This window comes from Chiloscyllium plagiosum, unplaced genomic scaffold, assembly GCF_037043375.1.
Source record: "Chiloscyllium plagiosum isolate Xiang-an unplaced genomic scaffold, Cpla_swu_hap1 HiC_scaffold_4, whole genome shotgun sequence".
Taxonomy (NCBI): Eukaryota; Metazoa; Chordata; class Chondrichthyes; order Orectolobiformes; family Hemiscylliidae; genus Chiloscyllium; species Chiloscyllium plagiosum.
Genome location: NW_028270142.1, coordinates 148,546,818 through 148,571,192, shown reverse-complemented (window position 1 = coordinate 148,571,192; position 24,375 = coordinate 148,546,818). Strand labels below are relative to the sequence as shown.

The 24,375-nt window shown below is 44.5% G+C and overlaps 1 protein-coding gene across 3 annotated transcripts; it reads left to right on the top strand.

The window, feature by feature from the left end:
- On the top strand, positions 1-23,406 carry LOC122548784 (transmembrane and ubiquitin-like domain-containing protein 1). Of its 3 annotated transcripts, XM_087986783.1 has the most exons (4): positions 59-156; positions 1,733-1,807; positions 15,458-16,225; positions 22,951-23,406. In XM_087986783.1, the coding sequence occupies exons 2-4, from the start codon at positions 1,797-1,799 to the stop codon at positions 23,300-23,302; spliced, it is 1,131 nt and encodes a 376-aa protein (XP_087842909.1). In that variant the 5' UTR covers positions 59-156; positions 1,733-1,796; the 3' UTR covers positions 23,303-23,406. The 3 variants fall into 3 exon arrangements, with proteins under 3 accessions (XP_043543486.1, XP_087842909.1, XP_087842910.1); XM_043687551.2 differs by lacking the exon at positions 1,733-1,807 and having other exon boundaries at positions 1-156; XM_087986784.1 differs by lacking the exons at positions 59-156; positions 1,733-1,807 and adding an exon at positions 8,852-8,870.
- Positions 23,407-24,375: the final 969 nt, after the last annotated feature.

Genomic DNA, 24,375 nt, shown 5'->3' with positions numbered 1-24,375 from the left:
ACGTCAGAGCCAGCCCGTGAGTCGGGGAGTCCGTGGCGCTGACGTCATGATGGGACACCGTTCCGCGGCCTGTGGCCGACGCCGAGCCTGAGCCTGATCCAGAGCCCGAGCCCCAGCCCCAGCCCCGGGAGAAGTATGGAGCCGCCACCCCGTACCGTGAGTACAGCCTGTTGCCGGGAGAACCGGGGAGACTGCTCTTCCTGGGGCCTAGATCTCCCCCCGGGAACCCGGTCGGTCCGCGGGGCCGGGTGCTTGTGGGCGAGGCCTGGAGCAGGTCTCAGCACCCGCCCTCCCCTGGCCTGAGCCGCGGGTGGTGGTGCCGCCTTTATTCGGGGTGTGGGATCTTCCCGTGAAGTAGGTGCGACACAATGATCTTTGCTGGGACGTACCTAGTTGCCCCTTGAGAAGATGGGGGTGAGCTGCCTTCTTGTTACTGCTGCAGTCCCTGCTGTAGGTAGGCCCACAATGTCCTTAGCGAGGGATTTCCAGAACTCTGACCCGGCAACATATTCCCAAGTCAGGATGGAGAGTGGCTTGGAGGGAAACTTGCACGGGCCATTTGTCTATTGCCCTTGTCCTTCTGGATAGAAGTGATCGTGGGTTTGCAACGTGTTGGATCATTGTCTTTGGTGAATTTCTGCAGTGCATCTTGTAGTTGGTACACATTGCTATCTCTTCACCAATTCACCAGTTAATACTGAAAGCATCAAGATGATTCTCTACTGTAAGCTTGAGAAGATCATTACGCAGATGTCTCCTCTCCAAATTGAATAGCCCTTACCCAAACACTGCTCAAGGTGAGGCTGAGCCTCTATTTTAAACAAGTTCATCATAACCTCCTTTGTCTTGTACTCTCTGCCCCTATTGATAAATGCCAGAATACCCAATGCTTTAGTAACTGCTCTCTCAACCTGTGTTAAACTACATGAGCTGAAAATGTGTTGCTGGAAAAGCGCAGCAGGTCAGGCAGCATCCAAGGAGCAGGAGAATCGACGTTTCGGGCATGAGTCCTTCTCCTGCTCCTTGGATGCTGCCTGATCTGCTGCGCTTATCAGCTCTGATCTCCAGCATCTGCAGTCCTCACTTTCTCCTTAAGCTACTTGTGTACATATATCTCCAGGTCCCTCTGCAAATGTGTCTTTTTTTAAACAGTTCCATCCTCTGTATATTGTCTCTCCTCTTCCCACCAAAATGTTTTATTTTTAACTATATGAAATGTCATCTGCCAGTCCCACCAATCTGTGTGTCATTCCAAATTCTATCACTGTCCTCTTCAGTTCACAATTCTGAATAATTTGGCCGTACCCTGTGCACCCAAGTTGTCATCAATATAGATCTAGTGTTCACTTTACCAAATCAGTCAATTGTCATATTGCCAATAAGCCTCTAATTCCATGATCTAAACTTTACTGGCAGGTGTGTTATGTGGCATTTCATCAAAAGCCTTCTGGGAATTTGTCATACCACATTAAATGCATTAACCTCATCCATTTCTCTGTTAGGCTAATCAAAAATCCCAATCAAGTTATTTAACCAAACTTCACTTTTCACAAATCTGTGCTGGCTTTCCTCTGAGTTCAGCAATATCTGAATTACTTGTCCAAATCATAGAATCATGCAGTAGTGCCTTCGGTCCAACCAGTCCATTCCAAACATAATCTCAAACTGAACTAGTCCCACCTGCTTGCTCCTGGTCCATATAGCACCAAACCTTTCCTATTTGTGTATCTAGGTCAAAGAGCGTGGTACTGGAAAAGCAAAGCCAGTCAGGCAGCATCCAAGGAGCCGGAGAGTCAATGTTTCAAGCGTAAGTTCTTCATCAGGTATGGGGGGTGGCCCAAGGGAGCTGAAAGATAATTGGGAAGTGTGTGGGGCTGGAAAGGTAGCTGGGAATGCGATAGGTTGATGAAGGTGGTGGTGAAGGTAATAGGTTGGAGAGGAGGATGGAGCAGATAGGTGGGAAGGTAGATGGATAGACAGGACAGCTCAAGAAAGCGGTGCAGAGTTGGAAGGTTGGATCTGGGATAAGATTGGGGGAGGGGAAATGAGGAAAGTGGTGAAATCCACAAAGATCCTGTATAGTTGGAGGGTCCCAAGGTGGAAGATGAGGCATTCTTCCTCCAGGCATCGAGTGGCTAGAGTTTGGCGGTGAAGGAGGCCTAGAACTTGCATGTCCTTAGCGGAGTGGGAAGGGAAGTTAAAGCGTTCAGCCACGGGGTGGTGGGCTTGTTTAGTGCAGGTGTCTGAGATGTTCTTTGAAACAATCCACATGTTGGCATCCCGTCTCCCCAGTGCAGAGGAGAACATAGAGTCATAGAGATGTACAACATGGAAACAGACCCTTCGGTCCAACCCGTCCATGCCAACCAGCTATCCCAATCTAGTCCCACCTGCCAGCACCCGGCCCATATCCCTCCAAACCCTTTCTATTCATATACCCATCCAAATGCCTCTTGAATGTTGCAATTGTACCAGCCTCCACCACTTCCTCTGGCAGCTCATTCCATACACGTACCACCCTCTGTGTGAAAAAGCTGCCCCTTAGGTCTCTTTTATATCTTTCCCCTCTCACCCTATATCTATGACCTCTAGTTCTGGACTCCTTGACCCCAGGGAAAAGACTTTGCCTATTTATCCTATCCATGACCCTCATAATTTTGTAAACCTCTATAAGGTCACCCCTCAGCCTCCGACGCTCCAGGGAAAACAGCCCAAGCCTATCCAGTCTCTCCCTATAGTTCAAATTCTCCAATCCTGGCAACATCCTTGTAGATCTTTTTTTGAACTCTTTCAAATTTCATAACATCTTTCCGATGGGAAGGAGACTAGAATTGCACGCAATATTCCAACAATGGCCTAACCAATGTCCTGTACAGCCGCAACATGACCTCCCAACTCCTGTATTCAGTACTCTGACCAATAAAGCAAAGCATACCAAATGCCGCCTTCACTATCCTATCTACCTGTGACTCCACTTACAAGGAGCAACGGACTCAGCAGATGCCGTGTGTGGAAGTACAGGAAAATCTCTGTCAAATGTGTAAGGATCCTTTGGGGCTTTTGGTGGGGAGGGGGGATGGTAGAGAGGTGAAGAGGCATGGGTGCAGGTTTGCACTCTTGGTGGCAGGTGAACGTTGGAGTGGAGGCTGGGTTGGTGGGGTGCATGGACCTAACAAGGGAGTCACTGAGGGGGATAGTCTCTCTGGAACGCAGATAAGAGTGGGGAGGGAAATCTATCCCTGGTGGTGGGGTCTGTTTGTAGGTGGTGGAAATGGTGGGGGGAGGGGTGGGAGGGGAAATTGTGGTCTTTGAAGAAGGAGGCCATCTGGTGGAATTGCTTCTCCTGGGAGCAGATGCAGCAGAGGAATTGGGAATAAGGGATAACGTTTCTACAGGAGGCAGGGTGGAAGGGGGTGCAGTCCAGGTAGCTGTAGGTTTGAAGTAGATGTTTGTGTTGAGTTGGTCGCTGGAAATGGAGATGGAGAGGTCCAGGAAGGGGGGGGAGGTGTCAGAGATGGTCCAGGTGAACCTGAGGTCTGGGTGAAGTTGATGAACTATTTAACCACCTTGTAGGAGCACGAGGTGGTACTGATATAGTCATCGATGTAGCGGAGGAAAAGGTGGGGAATGGTGCCAATGTAGCTGTGGAAGATGGACTGTTCCACGTACCCAATGAAGACGCAGGCATAGCTGGGTCTCATGTGGTATCAGCTTTCACCTATTCATGTATCTATCCAAATTAAAGATTGTAATTGTACCCACATCCACCACTTCAGGTATGGAAGCTCAGGCAGCACCTGAACCACACTCTGTGTTAAAAAAAAATTGCCTTGTGTCTTTTTAAAATCTCTCTCCTCTCACTTTAAAGATGTGCCCCTTAGTCTAGAAATCCCCCATCCTCGGATGAAGACAGCTACCATTAATTCTCATTATTTTATAAACCTGTATCAGGTTGCCTCTCAACCTCCTTACACTGTAGTGAAAAATGTCCCAGCCTATTTGATCTTTCTTCATAACTCAAACCTTCTGTACCCAACACCATCCTGGTAAATTGCTTCTGAACCCTCTCCAGCTTGATAATAGCCTTCCTATAACTGGGTGACCAGAACTGGACACAGTATTCCAGAAGAGGCCTCACCAATAACTTGTACAACCTCAACGTGACTTCCCAACTCCAATACTCAATCATTTATAAAAGCGTTCTCATTACAGAGGTTAAACTGACTAACCTGGAGTTGTTGGATTTAATTTTGCATGCTTTTTTGAATAAAGCTATAGCATGTTGAATTTTCCAAATTTGGCAACACAACTGTATCCAAGAAGAACTCAAACTATGGCCAGTATCTCTGCAATTTCCATCTGACTTCTCTCAGTATATTAGATGGATCTGGTCACTTATATCTTAATGAAAGACAATCATTCTCATACCTCCTACTTATCAATACTTTGCTATTCTATGTGAATTCAAGCTATTACTGAACTGCAATAGGACTTATGCTGTGATCTATTATTAAGAATGCCTTTTCCTCCTAATCTTGACTCCCTGACTCATTAAAAATCTTGCTACTTCAGCTTTGTTTTAAAAATATTCAAGGACTCTACCACCTCCATTACCTTTTCAGGAAGAAATTTTCAGACAGAGTTATGAACAGCGTCTTCCTTGCTCTTGCATTCAGTGCCTTAATCAACAAAGATATACATCCCGTAGGCTTTCTTCACCTTCTTATTTACCTATTCTGCTGCCTTCAAGCATTTACGGACACGTACACCAAGGTTCATCTGAACCTCTGTACTTCCTGTGGTCCTACTATTCAATGTGTACTACTTTACCTTGTCAGTCTCCTGAAATGCAACATCTTTCACTTTTTAGTTTAAATTCCATCTGCTTTGTTCAGTCCATCAATATCATCCTGTAGAATTCTAAGGCTTTAATCCTCACTATTTACCACACCACCAATTTTTGTGTAAAATGCAAACTTACTGGTCATTCTATTAAATTTATGTCTGGAGACAGTTAGAGGCAATGAGGAATTTACAAGAGCAAGGGGATGTGATGGATGGCTGTCATAGGAAGGGAGAAAAGTTGCAGATACAATCACATAAATGGGTTAACTCCAGGAAAGGTAAGACAGGTAGGCAGGTAGGGCAGGAGTCTTCTGTGGCTATCCCCATTTCAAAGAAGTATACTGTTTTGGAAAATGTAGAGGGTGATATATTCTCAGGGAAATGTTGTATGAACACCAAGTTTCTGGTATCGAATCTGGCTTTAATGCAATAAGGGGTACATCAGATTCCAAGAGATCAAATAAACTATTTATTTCAATGCCAGAGGCTTAACAGGGAAGGCAGGTGAACTCAGGGCATGGTTAGGAACATGGGACTGGGATATCATACCAATTACAGAAATGTGGCTCAGGGATGGACAGGACTGGCAGCTTAATGTTTCACGATATAAATGCTACAGGAAGGACAGAAAGGGAGGCGAGAGAGGACTGGGAGTAGTGTTTTTGATAAGGGACAGCATTACTGCTGTACTGAGGGAGGATATTTCAGGAAATACATCCAGATAATTTATTTGGGTTGAACTGAGAAATAAGAAAGGGATGATCACCTTATTGGGATTGTATTATAGACATCCTAATAAGTCAGTGGGAAATTGAGAAACAAATTTGTAAGGAGATCTCAGTTATCTGTAAGAATAGTAGGATTTTAACTTTCCAAACATATACTGGGACTGCTATAGTGTTAAGGGTTTAGATGGAGAGGAATTGTGCTAAGTGTGCTCAAGATAATTTTATGATTCAGTATGAGGATGTACCTACTGAAGTAGGTGCAAAACTTGATCAACCTTTGGGAAATAAGGCAGGGCAGGTGACTAAGGTGTCAGTGGGGGAGCACTTTGGGGCCAGCAACCATAATTCTATCAGATTTAGAAGCATAGACCAGATCTAAAAGTTGAAGTTCTAAATTGGAGGAAGGCTAATTCTGACAGTATTAGGCAAGAATTTTCAAATGCTGATTGGGGGGCAGATGTTAGCAGATAAAGGGATGGCTGGAAAATGGGAAGCCTTCAGAAATGAGATAACGAGAGTCCAGAGACAATATAGACCAGAGAAATTGAGGTTTTGGTTAAGTAAAAGAAAGAAACATGTCAGGTATAGACAAGATAGATCGAGTGAATCCTTAGAGTATAAAGGCAGTAGGGAATGCTTAAGAGGGAATCAGGACAGCAAAAAGGGGACATGAGATAGCTTTGGCAAATAGAGTTAAGGAGAACCAAAGGGTTTTTACAAATACAAGGACAAAAGGGTATCTAGGGAGAGAATAGGGCCCCTCAAAGATCAGCAAGGCGGCCTTTGTGTGGAGCTGCAGGAGATGGAGGAGATACTAAACAAGTATTTTGCATTAATATTTACTGTGGAAAAGGACATGGAAGATATACAATGTAGGGAAATAGATGGTGACATCTTGAAAAACGTCCAATTTGCAGAGGAGGAAGTGCTGGATGTCTTGAAACATAAAAGTGGATAAATCCCCAGGACCTGATCAAGTGTACCCTAGAATTCTGTGGGAAGCTGGGGAAATGATTGCTGGGCCCAGGTATTTGTATCATCGATCGTCACAGGTGAGGTGCTGGCCAGTGTGGTGTCACTGTTTAAGAAGGGTGGTAAGGACAAGCCAGGGAACTACAGATCAGTGAGCCTGACATCGGTGGTGGGCAAGTTGTTTGAGGGAAGGATGTGCATGTATTTGGAAAGGCAAGAACTGATTAGGGATAGTCAACATGGCTTTGTGTGTGGGAAATCATGTCTCACAAGCTTGATTGAGTTTTTTGAAGAAGTAACAAAGAGAATTGATGAGGGCAGAGCAGTAGATGTGATCTATTATTGACTTGAGTAAGGTGTTCGACAAGATTCCCCACGGGAGACTGGTTAACAAGGTTAGATCTCATGGAATGCAGGGAGAACTAGCTGGTTGGATACAGAACTGGCTTGAAGGTAGAAGGCAGAGGGTGGTGGTGGTGGAGGATTGTTTTTCAGACTGGAGGCCTGTGACCAGTGGAGTGCCACAAGGATCAGTGCTGGGTCCACTACTTTTCATCACTTATATAAATGATTTGGATATGAGCATAAGAGGTACAGTTAGTAAGTTTGCAGATGACAACTAAATTGGAGGTGTAGTGGTCAGCAAAGAAGGTTACCTCAGATTACACAGGATCTTGATCAGATGGGGCAATGGCTGAGAAATGGCAGATGGAGTTTAATTTAGATAATGCGAGATGCTGCATTTTGGGAAAGCAAATTAGAGCAGGAATGATACACTTAATGGTAAGGTCGTATTGAGTGTTGCTGAACAAAAGGACCTTGGAGTGCAGGTTCATAGCTCCTTGAAAGTAGTGTCACAGGTAGATAGGATAATGAAGACGTTCGGTGTGCTTTGCTGTATCGGTCAGAGTATTGAGTACAGGTGTTGGGAGGTCATGTTGCGGCTATACAGGACATGGGTTAGGCCACTGTTGGAATATTGTGTGCAATTCTGTTCTTCCTATTGGAAGGATGTTGTGAAACTTGAGAGGATTCAGAAAAGATTTGCAAAGATGTTGCCAGGGTTGGACAATTTGTGCTATAGGGAGAGATTGAATAGGCTGGGGCTGTTTTCCCTGGAGCATCAGAAGCTGAGGGGTGATGTTATAGAGGTTTATAAAATTGAGGGGCATGGATAGGATAAATAGACAAAGTCTCTTCCCTGGGTTGGGAGAGTCCAGAACTAGAGGGCATGGGTTTAGGGTGAGAGGGGAAAGATCGAAAAGAGACCCAAGGGGCAACTTTTTCACGCTGAGGGAAATGAGCTGCCAGAGGAAGTGGTGGAGGCTGATACAATTGCAACATTTAAAAGGCATCTGGATGGGTATATGAATAGAACGGGTTTGGAGGAATATGGGCCAAGTGTTGGCAAATGGGACTAGATTGGTTTGGGATATCTGGTCAGCATGGACAAGTTGGACCGAAGGGTCTGTTTCCGAGCTGTACATTTCTATGACTATGACTTTACAACTGATCCAGTATCTGTTCATACGTCAGTCCTACCGTTCCAGTAATCAGTTTGGTAAATGCTTCTTGCACTCCCTTCATAGCCCTGTGCAATTGCAGGAAGGCATCCCCATTCCTGTGCTTGAATTCTCTCACAGTGATGGCCAACACACTGCCTGCAGGACCTATATGCTTCATTTCAGGCATAACATTCGCTGTTTTTCATTCTGATAGAAACTTCTCATTATATTTAATTTTGGAGAACTATACCCAACTGTACACATCAACTATGTCATGTAGCCATTTTTGCCAAAACCCAAGTCCTAAAATACATTTTGGTGAAGCTTTTTGTCGTGCACTTATCAGGGCAATTCACAAGAATACCATTTTAAGGAAAAAGCCAACATTCATACTTTGAGTGGAGAGGGCTATTTCATTAGCAAGTGGACTCTTGGATTAGTAGCAATGTTGCCTTGGAGAAAGCACTGTCAGTGCTGATTGACAGACTTTGTTTTGAACCATACAGTTTGACCCGGATTAGTCATGGTATTGGAATGAACCAGAGAATGGCTGTCACCTGCTTTGTTGATACAGATTCAATGTGTTCTATCTGCAAAGATCAAGGCCCTGTGCACCAGTGACTCCATTTACCTACCAATCAGCATGAAGTATAAATGTTAGTCTTTGTTCTTGTGTTTCTAGGCTGTTACTTGTATCCTCCACCGTGAAGGCTGATGCAAAATGTCTGCTCGGTTCACCTGCCATTTGCTTATTTTCTAGGATTAATCATCCAGAGTCATGATCTGTAAGACCAATTGCTAACTCCTCCTTTCTAAGTCGGTGTGTAGACCCTTATTATTTTACGTTTCTAGCGAGCCTATTCACATACTGTCATTTTTACATCGTTGCTTTTGATCACTTTTTGCATCCTTTTATGTTTTGTCCTATTTTCTGACCTGGCCATCTTTGCCAATGTTGTGTTGAACATGATGCCAAATTCCACTGCAGTAATCTCTTGGTCCATATCCTTCACATTCATCTGCTTAACTAAAAGCCCCTTAAATGTTCCTATTGCATCTGCCCCTGGCAGCACGCTCCACACACCTACCGCTCTCTGCAAAAAAAGACCTGCTCCTCACATCTCCTTTGAATTTTGTCTTCTCTCTTTAAATACAGGCCCCTACTTCAGTATGACTTTATTGATTGATATTATCTTATTATGCAATGCCTGTTCTAGTATAGCCTGACCTCTGGGTCGTCCCAGAATGTGTTGATTTAAGAAACTGTCTTTAAAATATTTTAAGAACTTTATATTTCATCCTACTGCTTGGTTATTGTTTGGATGTCTGTGCACACTCCCGCGACTGACTTGACTTTTTAATTTCTCATCTCTACCCAAAGCTCTTCTCTTACTTGTTTTGTAAACTTGGACGTAATATTAACTAAGAGAGCCACCTCTCTATCTTCTAGGATCCTGCTCTTGTTAAATCTCCTTCAATATTCAGATTCCATTCCATTTCACCTTGGAACAATATCTCAGTCACATAGAATGTGCTGCTTGACTGCTGTGTTTCTTCCAGCTCCACTCTTTATCCACTCATATCCAAGTGCAGCCAGTTCTGGACGATATCCAGGCTTGGGCTGACAAGTGGCGAGAAATGCTTACGTAACAAAATTACCAGGCAGTGACCTTCTCCAACTCTAACCAATGCCCTTGGCATTTAGTGGCCTTACCATCACTGAATCTTCACTGAACATCCTGGGGATTTCCATTAACCAGAAATTGAACTGGATGATCTACATAATTATTGTGGTTTCAAGAGCAGGCTAGAGGCTAGGAATCCTGCAGTGAGCAACTCACCTTTTCAAAGCCAGTCTACAGGGCATGGTCAGGAGGGTGGTGGAATACTTTCAGATTTCCCAGATAGATGTATCTCCAACAATACTCAAAAGATTGGCATCAAAACCTTCATTCATTCCCTCCACCCTGATGTTCACTCACAGCAATATTTACCATTTACACTGAAGCAATTTACCAAGGTTCCTCTAACAGCACCTTCCAAATTTGTGGCTTAAACCCTGCAGAAGGACAAGGACAGCAAATACATGGGAGTTCCCATCCTAGCCACTCATCATCATGACATGGAAATATCACCATTCCTTCCTGCCTAACTGCATTGTATATGTTGGTACATCCTAAGGATAGCAGAGGTTTAAGAATCAGTTCACCACCACCTTATTGAAGACAACTAGTGATGGACAACTAGTGCTGACCCAGTGTGATACCCACATTCAGCAAAAGAAAAAAAATTCCCTTCAGCCGTGTTGAACTGTGCTGCACTTTGTGTGCAGAACACACCTGGGCAAACTTCTGCCTTTTCCTCTCTAGTATTTACTGAGTTGTGGGCCATTTGTGCAATTGTGTTCCTGCAATTTCCTTTATTTTCTTCACAACCTTCATGCACCTTATCTGTCCTGAGATTCATTCACTCTAAGCTTGTACACAGTGCCATAGCTCATTGCTGCGTCCTGTCTCAATTCCCCACACCGGTCTAGGGGACTAATTTATTATTTAGTGATTGCAAATCACAAGAATCAAATTATCATCTCTGTAGATGGCTCACTCTTTAGCAATGTGGAGCATTGATTGTCTCTCTCCACAAATTCATTTCGGATTTGCACTGAGGCCCCAGCAGGGCAGGATGACTGCACAGGGGCCCTGGCTTGTCCTGACCCTGTCGCTATGGCTGTTCAAAACAAGTCATTCAATTGATGGAGTTTTCCACAAGAAAATTGTTAATGACTTCCTGTGTCTCCCATTCCTTGATGTAGAGGATGTTTGCAGGAGTCCTGCTTGCTCAGGATATGTGGTCCTTAGAGTGCTGAGATGAAATCAGGGAAGAAGGATTAGATTAGATTAGATTACTTACAGTGTGGAAACAGGCCCTTTGGCCCAACAAGCCCACACCGACCCCGCCGAAGCGCAACTCGCCCAGACCCATTCCCCTACATTTCACCCCTTCACTTACTGCTACGGGCAATTTAACATAGCCAATTCACCTAACCTGCACATTTTTGGACTGTGGGAGGAAACCGGAGCACCCGGAGGAAACCCACGCAGACACGGGGAGAATGTGCAAACTCCACACAGTCAGTCGCCTGCGGGGGGAATTGAACCCGGGTCTCTGGTGCTGTGAGGCAACAGTGCTAGCCACTGTTAGCCATAAAGGTGGGTTGGTCATGTCATCGTGAGTGAGAGAGGGGCAGCACAGATGGTTTGAATTAGCTGGTGGTTTTTGGTAAGTCGCTGGATGTGTGAGGGAGTGATATTGTGAGGACAGGAAGCTAGGAGAATTGAATTTAATTGAATTTATTGTCACGTGTACCGAGGCACAGTGAAAAGCTTTGTCTTGCGAGCAATACAGGCAGATCACATAGTTAAGTAGCATAGATAATAAATAATAGGTAAACAGTGTCAAAAACAAAAACACAGGTACAGACGAATGCTAAGAGTTTGAGAGTCCATTCAGTATCCTAACAACCGTAGGGTAGAAACTGTTACGAAACTGGCTTGTATGTGTGTTCAGGCTTCGGTACCTTCTCCCCGGTGGAGGTTGTAAAAAAACATTGCCATGGTGTGATGGATCTTTGAGAATGCTGGCGGCCTTTCTTTGACAGCGGGCCTGGTAGATAGATTCTATAGTTGAGAGGTTGGACTTTGTGATCGTCCGGGCTGAGTTCACCACTCTCTGTAACCATCTCCGATCTTGAATGGTACAGTTGCCATACCAGGTAGTGATACATCCAGACAGAATGCTCTCGATGGCGCACCTATAAAAGTTGGTTAAAGTATTTGCTGTCATGCCAAATTTCCTCAGCTGCCTGAGGAAGAAGAGACATTGTTGGGCCTTTGTAACCAGAGCGTCCACATGCAGAGTCCAAGAAAGCTTGTTGTGGATGACCACTCCCAGGAACTTGACAGTCTCCACTTGTTCCACCTCTGTGCTGTTAATGTGTAGGGGCACATGTGTAACATCCCACTGAAAGTCAGTAATGAGTTCCTTAGTTTTGCTGGCATTGAGAGCTAGGTTGTTCTCAGTGCACCATTTTTCCAGGTCTTCCACCTCCGTCTGTAGTCTGTTTCGTCACCATCTGAGATTCCACCGACTATGGTGGTGTCATCAACGAACTTGTAAATGGCATTAGTCTGGTATTTGGTGACACAGTCATGGGTATGTACAGTACGCACTGAGTACGCACCCCTGGCCTCCAGTGTTGAGTGTTAGTGAGGATGAAATATTGTCCCCAATCTTCACTGACTGTGGCGTGTGGGTCAGGAAACTGAGGATCCAGTTGCAGGGACTGGGGCTTAGTCCGAGATCACTAAGTTTTAGTGATCAGTCTCGAGGGGATAATAGTGTTGAAGGCTGAACCGTAGTCAATGAGTAGGATTCTTATGTAGCTGTTCTTGGTGTCAAGATATCAGAGGAGTGATCTGCCATCTGACGTGGATCTGTTGGTCCGAAAGGCAAATTGCAATGGGTCAAGAGTAGTGGGGAGACTGGAGTTGTTTAATGCCATGACCAGCCTTTCAAAGCACTTCATGACCACTGAAGGTAGGGCGACTGGGCGGTAGTCATTGAGACATGCTGCATGAGCAGCCTTAGGCACAGGGATGATGTTTGCCCTCTTGAAACAGGCAGGTGCTGCAGGGAGAGGTTGAAGATGTCCGAGAAGACCTCTGCCAGTTGATCTATGCATGCTGTGAATGCACGGCCTGGTACTCAGTCTGGTCCCATCGCTTTCCTTGGATTCACGTAAAGGAAAACAGATCTGACCTCTGATGCAGTGACTGTTGGCATAGGTTCGTCAGGACGTGTCAGAATAGGTGTTAGTCTCCACAGAAATTCTGCTCAAAGTGAGCATAGAAGGCATTGAGACAATGTGGGAGGGATATGTCATCGTCTGCTATCTTGCACTGTCTCTTTTTAGAACCTGTGATGTCATTCAGCCCTTGCCATAGTCGCTGGGTGTCTGGGTCTCTAGTTTGGATCAGTATTGGTCCTTGTCTTAATGGCTCTGCGAAGGTCATGCTTGGATTCCTAATATTTGAGTGAGTCTCCTGATCTGAAGGCCTCACCCCTGGTTATTAGCAGGTTCTGTTTGTCCTGATTCATCCAGGGTTTCCTGTTGGGGAACACCCGGATTGACTTCCTCGGTTTGCAGTCCTCCACAGGCTTGCTGATAAAGTCTGTGATAGTGGTGGCGTACTCGTCCAAGGTACCTGTGGACTGATTGAACATGGCCCAATCAGCCGATTCCAGAGAGAGATGTTCAGCAGAGGATTCCGGTTATGACGCATACAGTTGTATTCAGTTCAGCATCAACAAGATGTGTGGATGCTGGCCTATGCCAGGTAGGTGCACAGTACTCTGTTGGGGAATTCAGTGAACCATATCTGCAGAACATCAACAACTCTCTGGCAATTAGCCAGAGTGTACTATGTGGTATACTGTTGTTATCCTAATGTGCTGGGTATCAATATACAGTAATCTCTTTAAAAAGTTGACAATTATTTGTTCTTAAGGTGGTGATGCAGGCCATTCCCTGGTTGTCCTGATATGGTTGTAAAAAATTTATGTTCTAATCAACCTGTTCAGAAATGTTAGTACACACTTCTGGAACAGGTGGGAATTGAACCTGAGCCTCCTGGCTCAAAGGTAGGGATGCTACCACTGCATCACAAGAAACTCTTGGTAACTGCTCATCTGTTTCAGAGGCTGTAATAGGCCCAATGTGTCATGATTCCTAAAAGTGTTTCCTTTGTTTTAACATTTATCAAGTGATGTCTTCCTATACATTCTAATTTTTGAATAGCTGTTCCATCTTTGTTCTACTCTGCAGACCCTTCTACGTTTCTTGCTTTGTCAAAACTTTTAGTTGTAAGAATTATAGAGTCGCATGTGGGTCTAGGTGAGGTAGGGAGCAGGAGAATGTGACTTAGCCCTATGATTCCTGATGAAGAGCTTATGCTCATAACATTGGTTCTCCTGCTCCTCAGATGCTACCTGACAGGCTGTGCTTTTCCAACACCACACTCTTGACTTTCGAGCCTGTTCATCAATCAACACGATTATGGCTGATCTATGTCTAACTCATTGGACTTCATACTGTAACCCTTACCCAGCAAAGATCTATCAGACGCATGTATCAACACAAAGAGAGAGCTCTACATATCCACATTCCCCTTTGTCTGTCAAAGTGCTTCCTCACATCCTCTCTTCAATGGCCTGTCACTGTTTTTTAGTTAATGTTTTGTTTGGGCTCGCCCAACAGAGGAAATAGTTTCTATCTGTTTCCATTGAGTCAGGTGACTCATGCACAGCAATAAATTGCACAGGGACATTGATAGATTCATGGAGGAATAAAACTCGAACTGGAATTCCATGTGGGGAAATGTAGGGTCATTTGTTTTCGACTGAAAGAAGAGCAGAGAAATTTCTCAGTGGTGCAACCCTGGAAGTCTGAGTGTTACAGAGATGCAGAGGTAAAATGTAGAATAACAATAAAGCTAGGGGTTATGTAAATTGAAAAGTGAGGGCTGAAGCAAAGCTGCAATCAGACTGAGCTGTGGGGTCAGACTGTATCTTGAATGAGTGGGGTCAGTTATGGGCCCTGCATCTCGAGGAGGAGAGATTGACCTTGAAGCATGTACCATACATTGTAGATTCACTGGGTAACAGCTAAAACAGTTTGACTGCGTGGGTGGATTGCACATATTGGTCTTGTATTCTCTTAAATGTCAGATATAAAGGAATTTTTAAGATTATAAATTTCAAGTTAACTAAAAAAAAATGCAATATACCCTAATCTGAATTCCCCTTTTCAAATGTGAGCTGGCTGTCTTTGACAGAGCATCTATTGTCACAGTCAGTAATTCCATTCGAATAACCAGTGTTCGAAAGGGAGTTGCTGGCCTAGACTATTAACCCACAGACCCTTGTAATGTTCTCCAGACCTGGGTTCGAATCTCTCAATGGCAGGTGACGGGATTAGAATTCAATAAAAATCTGGAATTGAGACTCATGATGACCGTGAAACCACTCTATTGTCAGGAAAAACCCATCAGGTTTAGTCATGTCCTTTTAATGAAAGAAACTGCTGTCCTTACCTGGTCTGGCCTGTGTGTGAATCTAGACCCATAGCAATGTGGATGACTCTCAAATACCTCCTCATCAATTTAGAATGGTCAGTAAATGCTGATCCAGATAGCCATGGTCATTTACTGTGAACATGAAAAATATACTTTCTGAATGATGTTCATGTTAATTCACCAGGTTTCCTAATCATTTTGTTTTCACTCAGATTGTTTCCTGAAATCATCTTTGAGTATATTGCAGCTCATGGTCTTCCTTTTTGCTTTTCAGTTTCCCAGTTGAATGTTTCTGGCAGGCGGTAATCTGTGTCATGGCAGTGATTGAAGGAATCGGTGATGAGGTGACCATACTCTTCAGCTTGTTTCTCATGGTGTTGGTGTTAGTCCTAGCCTGGGCTTCCACTCGCACTGTGGAACGAGCTGATCAGGAGCTACAACCAGCTGAGGATCCCCCTGTAGCTGTCACACAGGAGCAGCAGACCCATTGCACCTCTCCGCCCAACCACTTATCACACCAAGGAGAAACTACATCCAACGCATCAGAGTCTGAATGCATTGCTGAGGAGTACAAGCAGAGCAAAGAGGAGGAGGAAGAGCTGAGCGAGGAGGAGGAGGAAGTGGAGAGGAAGGAGAGCGAGGAGGAGGAAGCAGAGGAAGAGGAAAGGGAGAAAAGGAGCGAGGAGGAAGAGAGATCGAATCATTATGAGGAGGTGGAGGCTCAGGAAAAAGCAAAAGGGAATGAGGTGGAAGAAGAGACTTTAGCCAAACATGAAACATCTCCCACTGAAAAAGGAGCTGAGGGGCTGGATACAGATGATGTGTCTGAATTGCTCACCTCACCACTTGATACTGCGCAGTTACGTCAGCGTCTGACCTCTGCTGGTGATGGGGAGGGACTTGAAACTCTAAACGTTGGTGACCAAAGCTCAGACAGTGACTGTACTGAGGACAGCTTCATAATGCTGAGGCTAAAGTTTTTGAATGACACTGAGAGAATAGCTCGGGTTAGACCTGAAGACACAATTGGAGAGATAAAGAGGTAAAAACCCTACTCAGCACTGCTTCGATTCTGTGACACATCAATTCATGGAGTTATTCCATCAGGCAGGCAATTTATAGCATGACTCATTATCATGTGTCTCTTATCGTGTCATAGCGATGTAGAGCACAGAAACAGACATTTTGGTCAAGCTCGTCCATGCCGACCAGATATCCCAACCTAGTCTAGTCCATTTGCCAGCATTTGGCCCTATCCATGCCCCTAATGATGTTACAAACCTATATAAGGTCACCCCTCACCTCCAAAGTTTCAGGGAAAACAGCACCAGTCTATTCAGCCTCTCCCTAAGCTCAAATCCTCCAATCCTGGCAACATCCTTGTAAATCATTTCTGCACCATTCCTCTCTTGGTGCATATTGCTTTCTAATGCTGTCTCTCTTCCTCCACAGACCCCCTTTCTTTTGGTATCTATTGTGACCATAAGACACTAGAGCAGAAGTAGGCCATTCAGCCCATTGAGCCTGCTCTGCCATTCAATGAGATCATGATTAGATTAGATTACTTACAGTGTGGAAACAGGCCCTTCGGCCCAACAAGTCCACGCTGCCCCGCCGAAGCGCAACCCACCCATACCCCTACATTTACCCCTTCCCTAACACTACGGACAATTTAGCATGGCCAATTCACCTGACCTGCACATCTTTGGACTGTGGGAGGAAACCGGAGCACCCGGAGGAAACCCACGCAGACACGGGGAGAACGTGCAAACTCCACACAGTCAGTCGCCTGAGGCGGGAATTGAACCCGGGTCTCTGACGCTGTGAGGCAGCAGTGCTAACCACTGTGCCACCGTGACTCGATCTGATAATCCTGAACTCCACTTTCCTGCTTTTACCACATAATCCTTGATTCCCTTCTGACTAAAAATCTGTCTCTCTCAGCCTTAAATATAATTAATGACCCAGCCTCTACAAGCCTTTGCATTAAAGAATTTCAGATTCAGAACTCCCGGAGAAAAAAAATTTCTTCATCTTTGTTTTAAATGGGTAACCCCTTAATCTCTGATTATACTCATTGATCTTAGACTCTTCCACAAGGGGAAATGGCCTTTCTGCATCTACAGTATCAGGCCCATTAAAAGCCTTATATATTTCAATAAAGTCTCCTCATTCACTTCAACTCCAGTGGGTACAATCTACTCAACCTGTCCTCATAAGAAAGCCACTCTGAACTTCACTACGGAGATAATGTCTTAGTAGTATTTTGTTGAACTATTAATCCAGAGATACACATAATGCTCTGGGGAATCTGGGTTCAAGTCCCACCATGGCAGATGGTAATATTAGAATTCAATAAAAGTATGGAATTAAGAGTCTAATGATGACCATGAAACCACTGTTGATTGTCAGAAAAACCCATCGGATTCACTAATGTCCTTTAGTCCTTCCTTACCTGTTCCTGGCCTACTTGTGACTCCAGATCCACATCAGTAGAACATAGAAGAATACAGTGCAGTACAGGCCCTTCGGCCCTCGATGTTGCGCCGATCCAAGCCCACCTAACCTACACTAGCCCACTATCCTCCATATGCCTATCCAATGCCCGCTTAAATGCCCATAATGAGGGAGAGTCCACCACTGCTACTGGCAGTGCATTCCATGAACTCACGACTCGCTGAGTAAAGAACCTACCCCCCCCTTAATTTAAAGCTATGCCCCCTTGTAATAGCTGACGCCATACGTGGAAAAGGATTCTCACTGTCGACCCTATCTAAACCCCTAATCATCTTGTACACCTCTATCAAGTCACCCCTAAACCTTCTTTTCTCCAATGAAAACAACCCCAAGTGCCTCAGCCTTTCCTCATACGATCTTTCTACCATACCAGGCAACATCCTGGTAAACCTCCTCTGCACCCGTTCCAGTGCCTCCACATCCTTCCTATAGTATGGCGACCAAAACTGCACACAATATTCCAGATGTGGCCGCACCAGAGTCTTATACAACTGCAACATGACCTCAGTACTCCGGAACTCAATTCCTCTACCAATAAAAGCCAGTACGCCATATGCCTTCTTCACCGCACTATTTACCTGGGTGGCAACTTTCAAAGATTTGTGTACATGGACACCAAGATCCCTCTGCTCATCCACACTACCAAGTATCCGACCGTTAGCCCAGTACCCCATCCTTTTATTACTCTTACCAAAGTGAATCACCTCACACTTAGCTACATTGAACTCCATTTGCCACCTTTCTGCCCAGTTCTGCAGCTTATCTATATCCCGCTGTAACCTGCCACATCCTCCCTCACTGTTTACAACTCCTCCGACTTTCGTATCATCCGCAAACTTGCTCACCCAACCTTCTAACCCCTCCTCCAGGTCATTTATAAAAATGACAAACAGCAATGGTCCCAAAACAGATCCTTGCGGAACACCGCTAGTGACGGCACTCCAAGATGAACCTTTGCCATCAACTACTACCCTCTATCTTCTTCCAGCCAGCCAACTCCTAATCCAAACCTCCAATTCACCCTCAATGCCATACCTCCGTATTTTTTGCAGTAGTCTACCATGGGGAACCTTATCAAACGCCTTACTAAAATCCATATACACCACATCTATTGCTTTCCCCTCGTCCACCTCCTTAGTCACCTTCTCAAAGAATTCAATAAGGTTTGTGAGGCACGACCTGCCCTTCACAAAACCATGCTGACTATCCTTGATCACATTATTCCTATCCAGATGTTCATAAATCCTATCTCTTACAATTCTCTCTAAGATTTTGCCCACAACAGAAGTGAGACTCACCGGCCTATAGTTACTAGGGTTATCCCTAATGTGGTTCACTCTGAACTGCCCTCTGGACACTAAGAGTAGGCCTAGCCAGTAATGGCCACGTCAATGAATAAGGTAAAAAGAACCTTCTCTACACTGTATCCAAAGCTAGTATATCTAAAGACCATAAGATATAGGAGCAGAATCAGACCATTCAGCTCATCAAGTCTGCTGTGCCATTCAATGATGGCTGATATGTTTCTTAACCTCATTCTCCTGCCTTCTCCCCGTAATCCTGATCCCCTTGCCAGTCAAGAACCTATCTGTCTCTGTCTGAAATGCAATGACTTGGCCTCCACTGCCCTTAGCAACAATGAGCTCCACAGATTAACCACCCTCTTGCTGAAGAAATTCTTTCTTATCTTAGTTTTAAAGGGTCTCCCTTCAATATGAAGCTGTGCCCTCAGGTCCTATCTTTTCCATGACCATTCTATCTAGACCTCTTAGTATTCTCTAAGTTTCAATCAAATCCCCTGTCAGCGTTCTAAACTCGGAGTACAGATCCTTCCCTTAGATTAGGGGATGAAAATTGTTCACAGTCATCCAACTGTGTGTGACCTTTCTGACAGTATAGTTTTAGCAAAACTATATACTGATACAAAATATTTATACCTAATTTGCTTGGAAATAAAGGCCATTCCATTTATCTTCCACAATACTGATGAGCCTGCATTTTTGTGATTTAGGCACAAAGGCTCAGAAACACCATTCTGTATCTTTTTTGGAGTCTTTCCTCATTTAAATAATACTCAGCTCCCTTTAAGATTCATAGTGTCATCCCCACTACTTGCCTTCCCACCTAATTTTGTGTCAGCCACAACTTGGCGATAGTAAATTCACTTTCCTCATCCAAGGCGAGATGGTGGCTCAATGGTTAGCACTGCTGCCTCACAGCGCTCGGGACCCGGGTTCGATTCTAGCCTCGGGCAACCGTCTGTGTGGTGTTTGTGCAGTCTCCCTGTGTGTGCATGGGTTTCCTCCAGGTGCTCTGGTTTCCTCCCACAGTCCAAGATGTTAGGTGAACTGATCAAGCTAAATTGCCTATAGTGTTCAGGGATATGTCGGTTAGATGCATTAGTCAAGGTAAATGTAGAGTAATAGGACGGGTTACTCTTCGGAAGGTCGGTGTCGACTTGTTGGGCTGAAGGTCCTGTTTCCACATTGTAGGGATTCTATTCTATTCTAAGTCATTATTATATATTGTAAATAATTGAGGGTCTAGCACTGATCCCTCTGGCACTTCTCTATTTAGAGGTTGCTGTCATGAAAATAAGAACCAGGAGCAGGAGTAGCCCATTTGGCCCTTCGAGCCCACTCTGCCATTCAGTAAGATCATGGCTGATGTTTTCGTGGCCTCTGCTCCACTTACCTGCTCTCCTACCATAACCCTGAATTCCTTTACAGTTCAAAAAAAATTATCTTTGCTTTAAAAACAATCAATGAGGATGCCTCAACTGCTTCACTGGGCAAGGAATTCCACGGATTCACAACCCTTTGGGTGAAGGAGTTCCACCTAAGTTTGCTCCCCCTAAGTTAGAGGTATACCCTCTTGTTTTAGTTTCACCTGCCAGTGGAAACCTCCTTCCTCTTTCTATCTTATTTATTCCCTTTGTAATTGTGTATGTTTCTAAAGCTCCGCCCTCATTCTTCGAAATTCCAATGAATACAATCCCTGTTTACTCAGTCTGTCCTCATAAACCAAATCTTTCAACTCCAGAATCAATCTAGTGAACCTCCTCTGCACCCCACCCCCCTCCAGTGCCAATACATCCTTTCTCAAGTAAGGAGACCAAAACTGTACGCAGTACTGCAGGTTTGGGCTCACGAGCACCCTATACAGCTGCAGCATAACCTCCCTGCTTTTAAACTCATTCCTTTAGCAGTGAAGGGCAAAATTCCATTTATCATCTTAATTACCTATTGCACCTGCAATCCAACCTTCAAATCATCTATGTAAATTGTAAACAATTGTGGTCTCAACACTGATCCCTGACTCACACCACTAGTCACCAATCGTCAATCAGAAAAACACTAATTTATCCCATTCTTAGCTTTCTGTTGGTTAGTCAATCCTCTATCCATGTTAATACATTGCCTGTAACGCCATGCATCTTTATTTGACGCAGCGGCCTTTTGTGTGGCTTGTCAAATCCCTTTTGGAAATCCAGATAGACCACATCTGCTGGGTCACTGTTCACCGTGTTTATAATGTCTTCATAGAATTCCTGTAGTTAAACGTTAAACGTGGCCTGCCTTTCGTGAACCCATGCTGTTTCTGCCCAATGGGACAACTTCTATTGAGATGCCTTGCTATTTCTTTGTTGATGATAAATTCAACCATTTTCCCCACTACAGAAATTAAGCTAACCAGCCTATAATTCCCCATCTTTGTCTGCTATCCTTTTTAAACAGTTGTGTGATATTTGCTGTTTTCCAATCTGCTCGAACTGCCCCAGAGTCCAGCAAATATTGGAAAATTGACACAAGCACATTTGCTGTTTCTCCCGCCATCTATTTTAGGACCCTGGGATGCATCCCATCAGGGCCAGGAGACTTGTCTACCGTTAGCTCCATTAACTTGCCCAACAATACCTCTTTCGTGATAATGATTGTTTCTAGATACTCACACATCTTCGTCTCTTTATAAATTACTGGCGTGATTGTGTCCTCCATTGTAACGACTGACACAAAATACCTGTTCAATGCTTCGGCTATTTTCTCATTTCCCACTACTAAATTCCTCTTGTCGTGTAAGGGACCTTCGCCACTCTTTTTAATTTTATATACTCGGAGAAACTTCTGCTATCTTTATATTCTGAGCTAGTTTACTCTCAATCTATATTACTTTTCTTTATAGCTTTTTTCTGGCTTTCTGTTGGGAAAATCTTCTAGTTTCCCCCTGGTCTCTTGCCACTTTGTATGTCTTATCTTTGATAGCCTCCCTTATTTCCTTGGTCATCCATGGCTGATTATTCCTTTTCACTGGTATACTTGCTGTTCACTTTGAAAGTCCTCCACTGTTCCTGAACTGCTGTAGGCTGTATCAACAGAACAACCTCCTTCTGTACCATAATAATTCTGTCATTCTGTAAACTCAGTTTATGTCTGTGGTATTTCTATTGCAGCCATTTATAGGCTAGGTGCCCCTTGTAGTTTGTGGGTAAGTGTAGGTACTCCTGCCAGATCAGGAGGTAGGGCAGGTTGAGGGTCCTGCTGGATCAGGTCAAGGGTGTGGGTGGGTCAGAAGTGAGTGCAGATGCTCCTGTAAGTAAGGGGTGAGGGCTGGAACCCCCACGTATCAGGGGTGAGTAGGGGTCGGGGTGAGAGCAGGTGTGGGTCAAGGGTGAGCGGGATACTCCAGGTGAGTGCTACATATTCTGTGCTGTTTGTATTTTGTCACAGTCAGATGCTGCTTAGTGTTTGCGCATTGTACACAGCTGTTTTTTGTATGCATGTCACAAAACCATGTAACCTAGAAAAGAAGTTAGCCCATGAAGCCTGAGACACATGTTTGTGTCTCCTTTGTGCTGTGTCTGTGTATTCCCCTCCGCCCCCTCCCCCCCACCTCCCCTACCACCATCCTCCAAACCACCACCACCTCTCAATCCCCAGTGAAGACAAACTTGAATCAATGTTGATATCATGCATGTTGCCAGCACAGCATGTCCCAGTTCAGAGTTGGAGCATGGTGATTAGGCAGGAAAGATATTGAGGATGTCCTGTTCTGGTGTTAAAACCTAGCGCGTGTTAGAATCTTCAGGAGAGCAACAACTAAAGTATTTGTTCTTACATAAATGTAATCTGTAATCTGTGGCTGAAGCAGTTGTGTGGTTTGTGTCAGGAGTATTGGTGCTGTCTCCCAGCCTCTACGTTTTGGCTGCTTGTTAATCTGTTTGTTTCCCCTCTCTTTAAACCTTTCCACCAGGATTCACTTCCCTCAACAGGAACATCAGATCCGGCTGATCTACCAGGGGCAGCTACTTGGAGACGACACACGGACGCTCTCCTCGCTTCACATTGTCAATAATTGTGTCATTCATTGCCACATCTCGCAGAATGCCACACCTCAGTCACCTGCAGGGAGTCACGCAGCTGAGCATACTGAGACCACTCTCAATATTGGGGGCCTTATGTTGCCAATCTTCTTCCTCATGCTTTCGGTGTTGTGGTATTACCAGATCAACTACCGGCAGTTTTTCACTGCACCTGCTACCATCTCGCTTGTTGGCATCACCATTCTGTTCAGCTTTGTGGCCTTTGGAGCTTACAGGCGGTGAGATTCTGACCACAGCCAATCCTGGAACCAGTTACCAGAGCCACCAGACTTGGGACTGACAAGCTCTTCTTTTTATCTATTAAATTCAAAATGATTTAGAAGGTCTGATGATTATATTATTGCAGTGTGATTGAACCTTTTTTCTGACAGTGCAATGACTGACCATGTTATTTTCATCCATAAAGCTCTTTGTAGCTCGAGGCTGGAGTCCAGGCATTTTCTGGATTTTCCATATCCCCCATCATTTTCACAGAGCGAACAGTGGAACTTTTATCCTGGAGGCCATCTGGAGGCAGAACCATTCAAAAGGAAGTGGAGACTGTGCAGCAGCTCCTGTCCTTATTAAATGGACTTGCTGCTAGAGGACTTGGCTTTTCCATCATACTATGGACTGACCATTTGGAACTATAAAGTTTTACAGCAAATGTGAAGCCCTTCAGCCCATCATAGCCCTGCTAGCTCTTTGGGTCAATCCCAAATTGATTTTCCAATGGACCAGAGAGTCTGGCAGTGGTTTCTCAATTTCCTCCCTTGTTCTAAACTCCATAACTAATGAAAATTCTTTGTAGTCACTCTGTTCCTCTTGATATCTTCATCCTTCCATCAAATATGTAACCTAAATGTCAGGAAATATCAACTCAAATTGGACTAACCCCATGTAACATCAGTGTAAATTAAATTTAGGTATCAATTTGGTAAATCTACATGGCCCTCTTGTGAAGGCTAGTACATCCTTCCTAATGTGTGGTGCCTGTTTGGCACATAATGCTCCAGGTTTACGTCTAAACAGGACTTCACACAGCTGAAGCTTGACTTCTACTTCCTTGTATTCTTGCCCTATGTATATAAGGGTTAGCATCCATGAGGTTTATTGATTTCTGCAGCTGTTCACTTTTTTTGATCTGTACATCTGCCTGGTCCCCAAGTGTCTCACTCACCATTTACAATTTTTTCACCGTGGACCAAATATTCTGTTCTACTCTTTTTGGGACCTCTTATTGGGCAAAAATGAACTCCACTTTCCCATTCACAATCCAATAGTATTTGAGTTTTGCTCTTTTATCTACGTTGCTT

What these genes read in the sequence shown, in the direction of transcription:
- LOC122548784 (XM_087986783.1), top strand. An exon ending in ACAATTGGAGAGATAAAGAG is followed by an intron (nt 16,226 to 22,950) that starts GTAAAAACCCTA and finishes CCTTTCCACCAG; the next exon opens with GATTCACTTCCCTCAACAGG.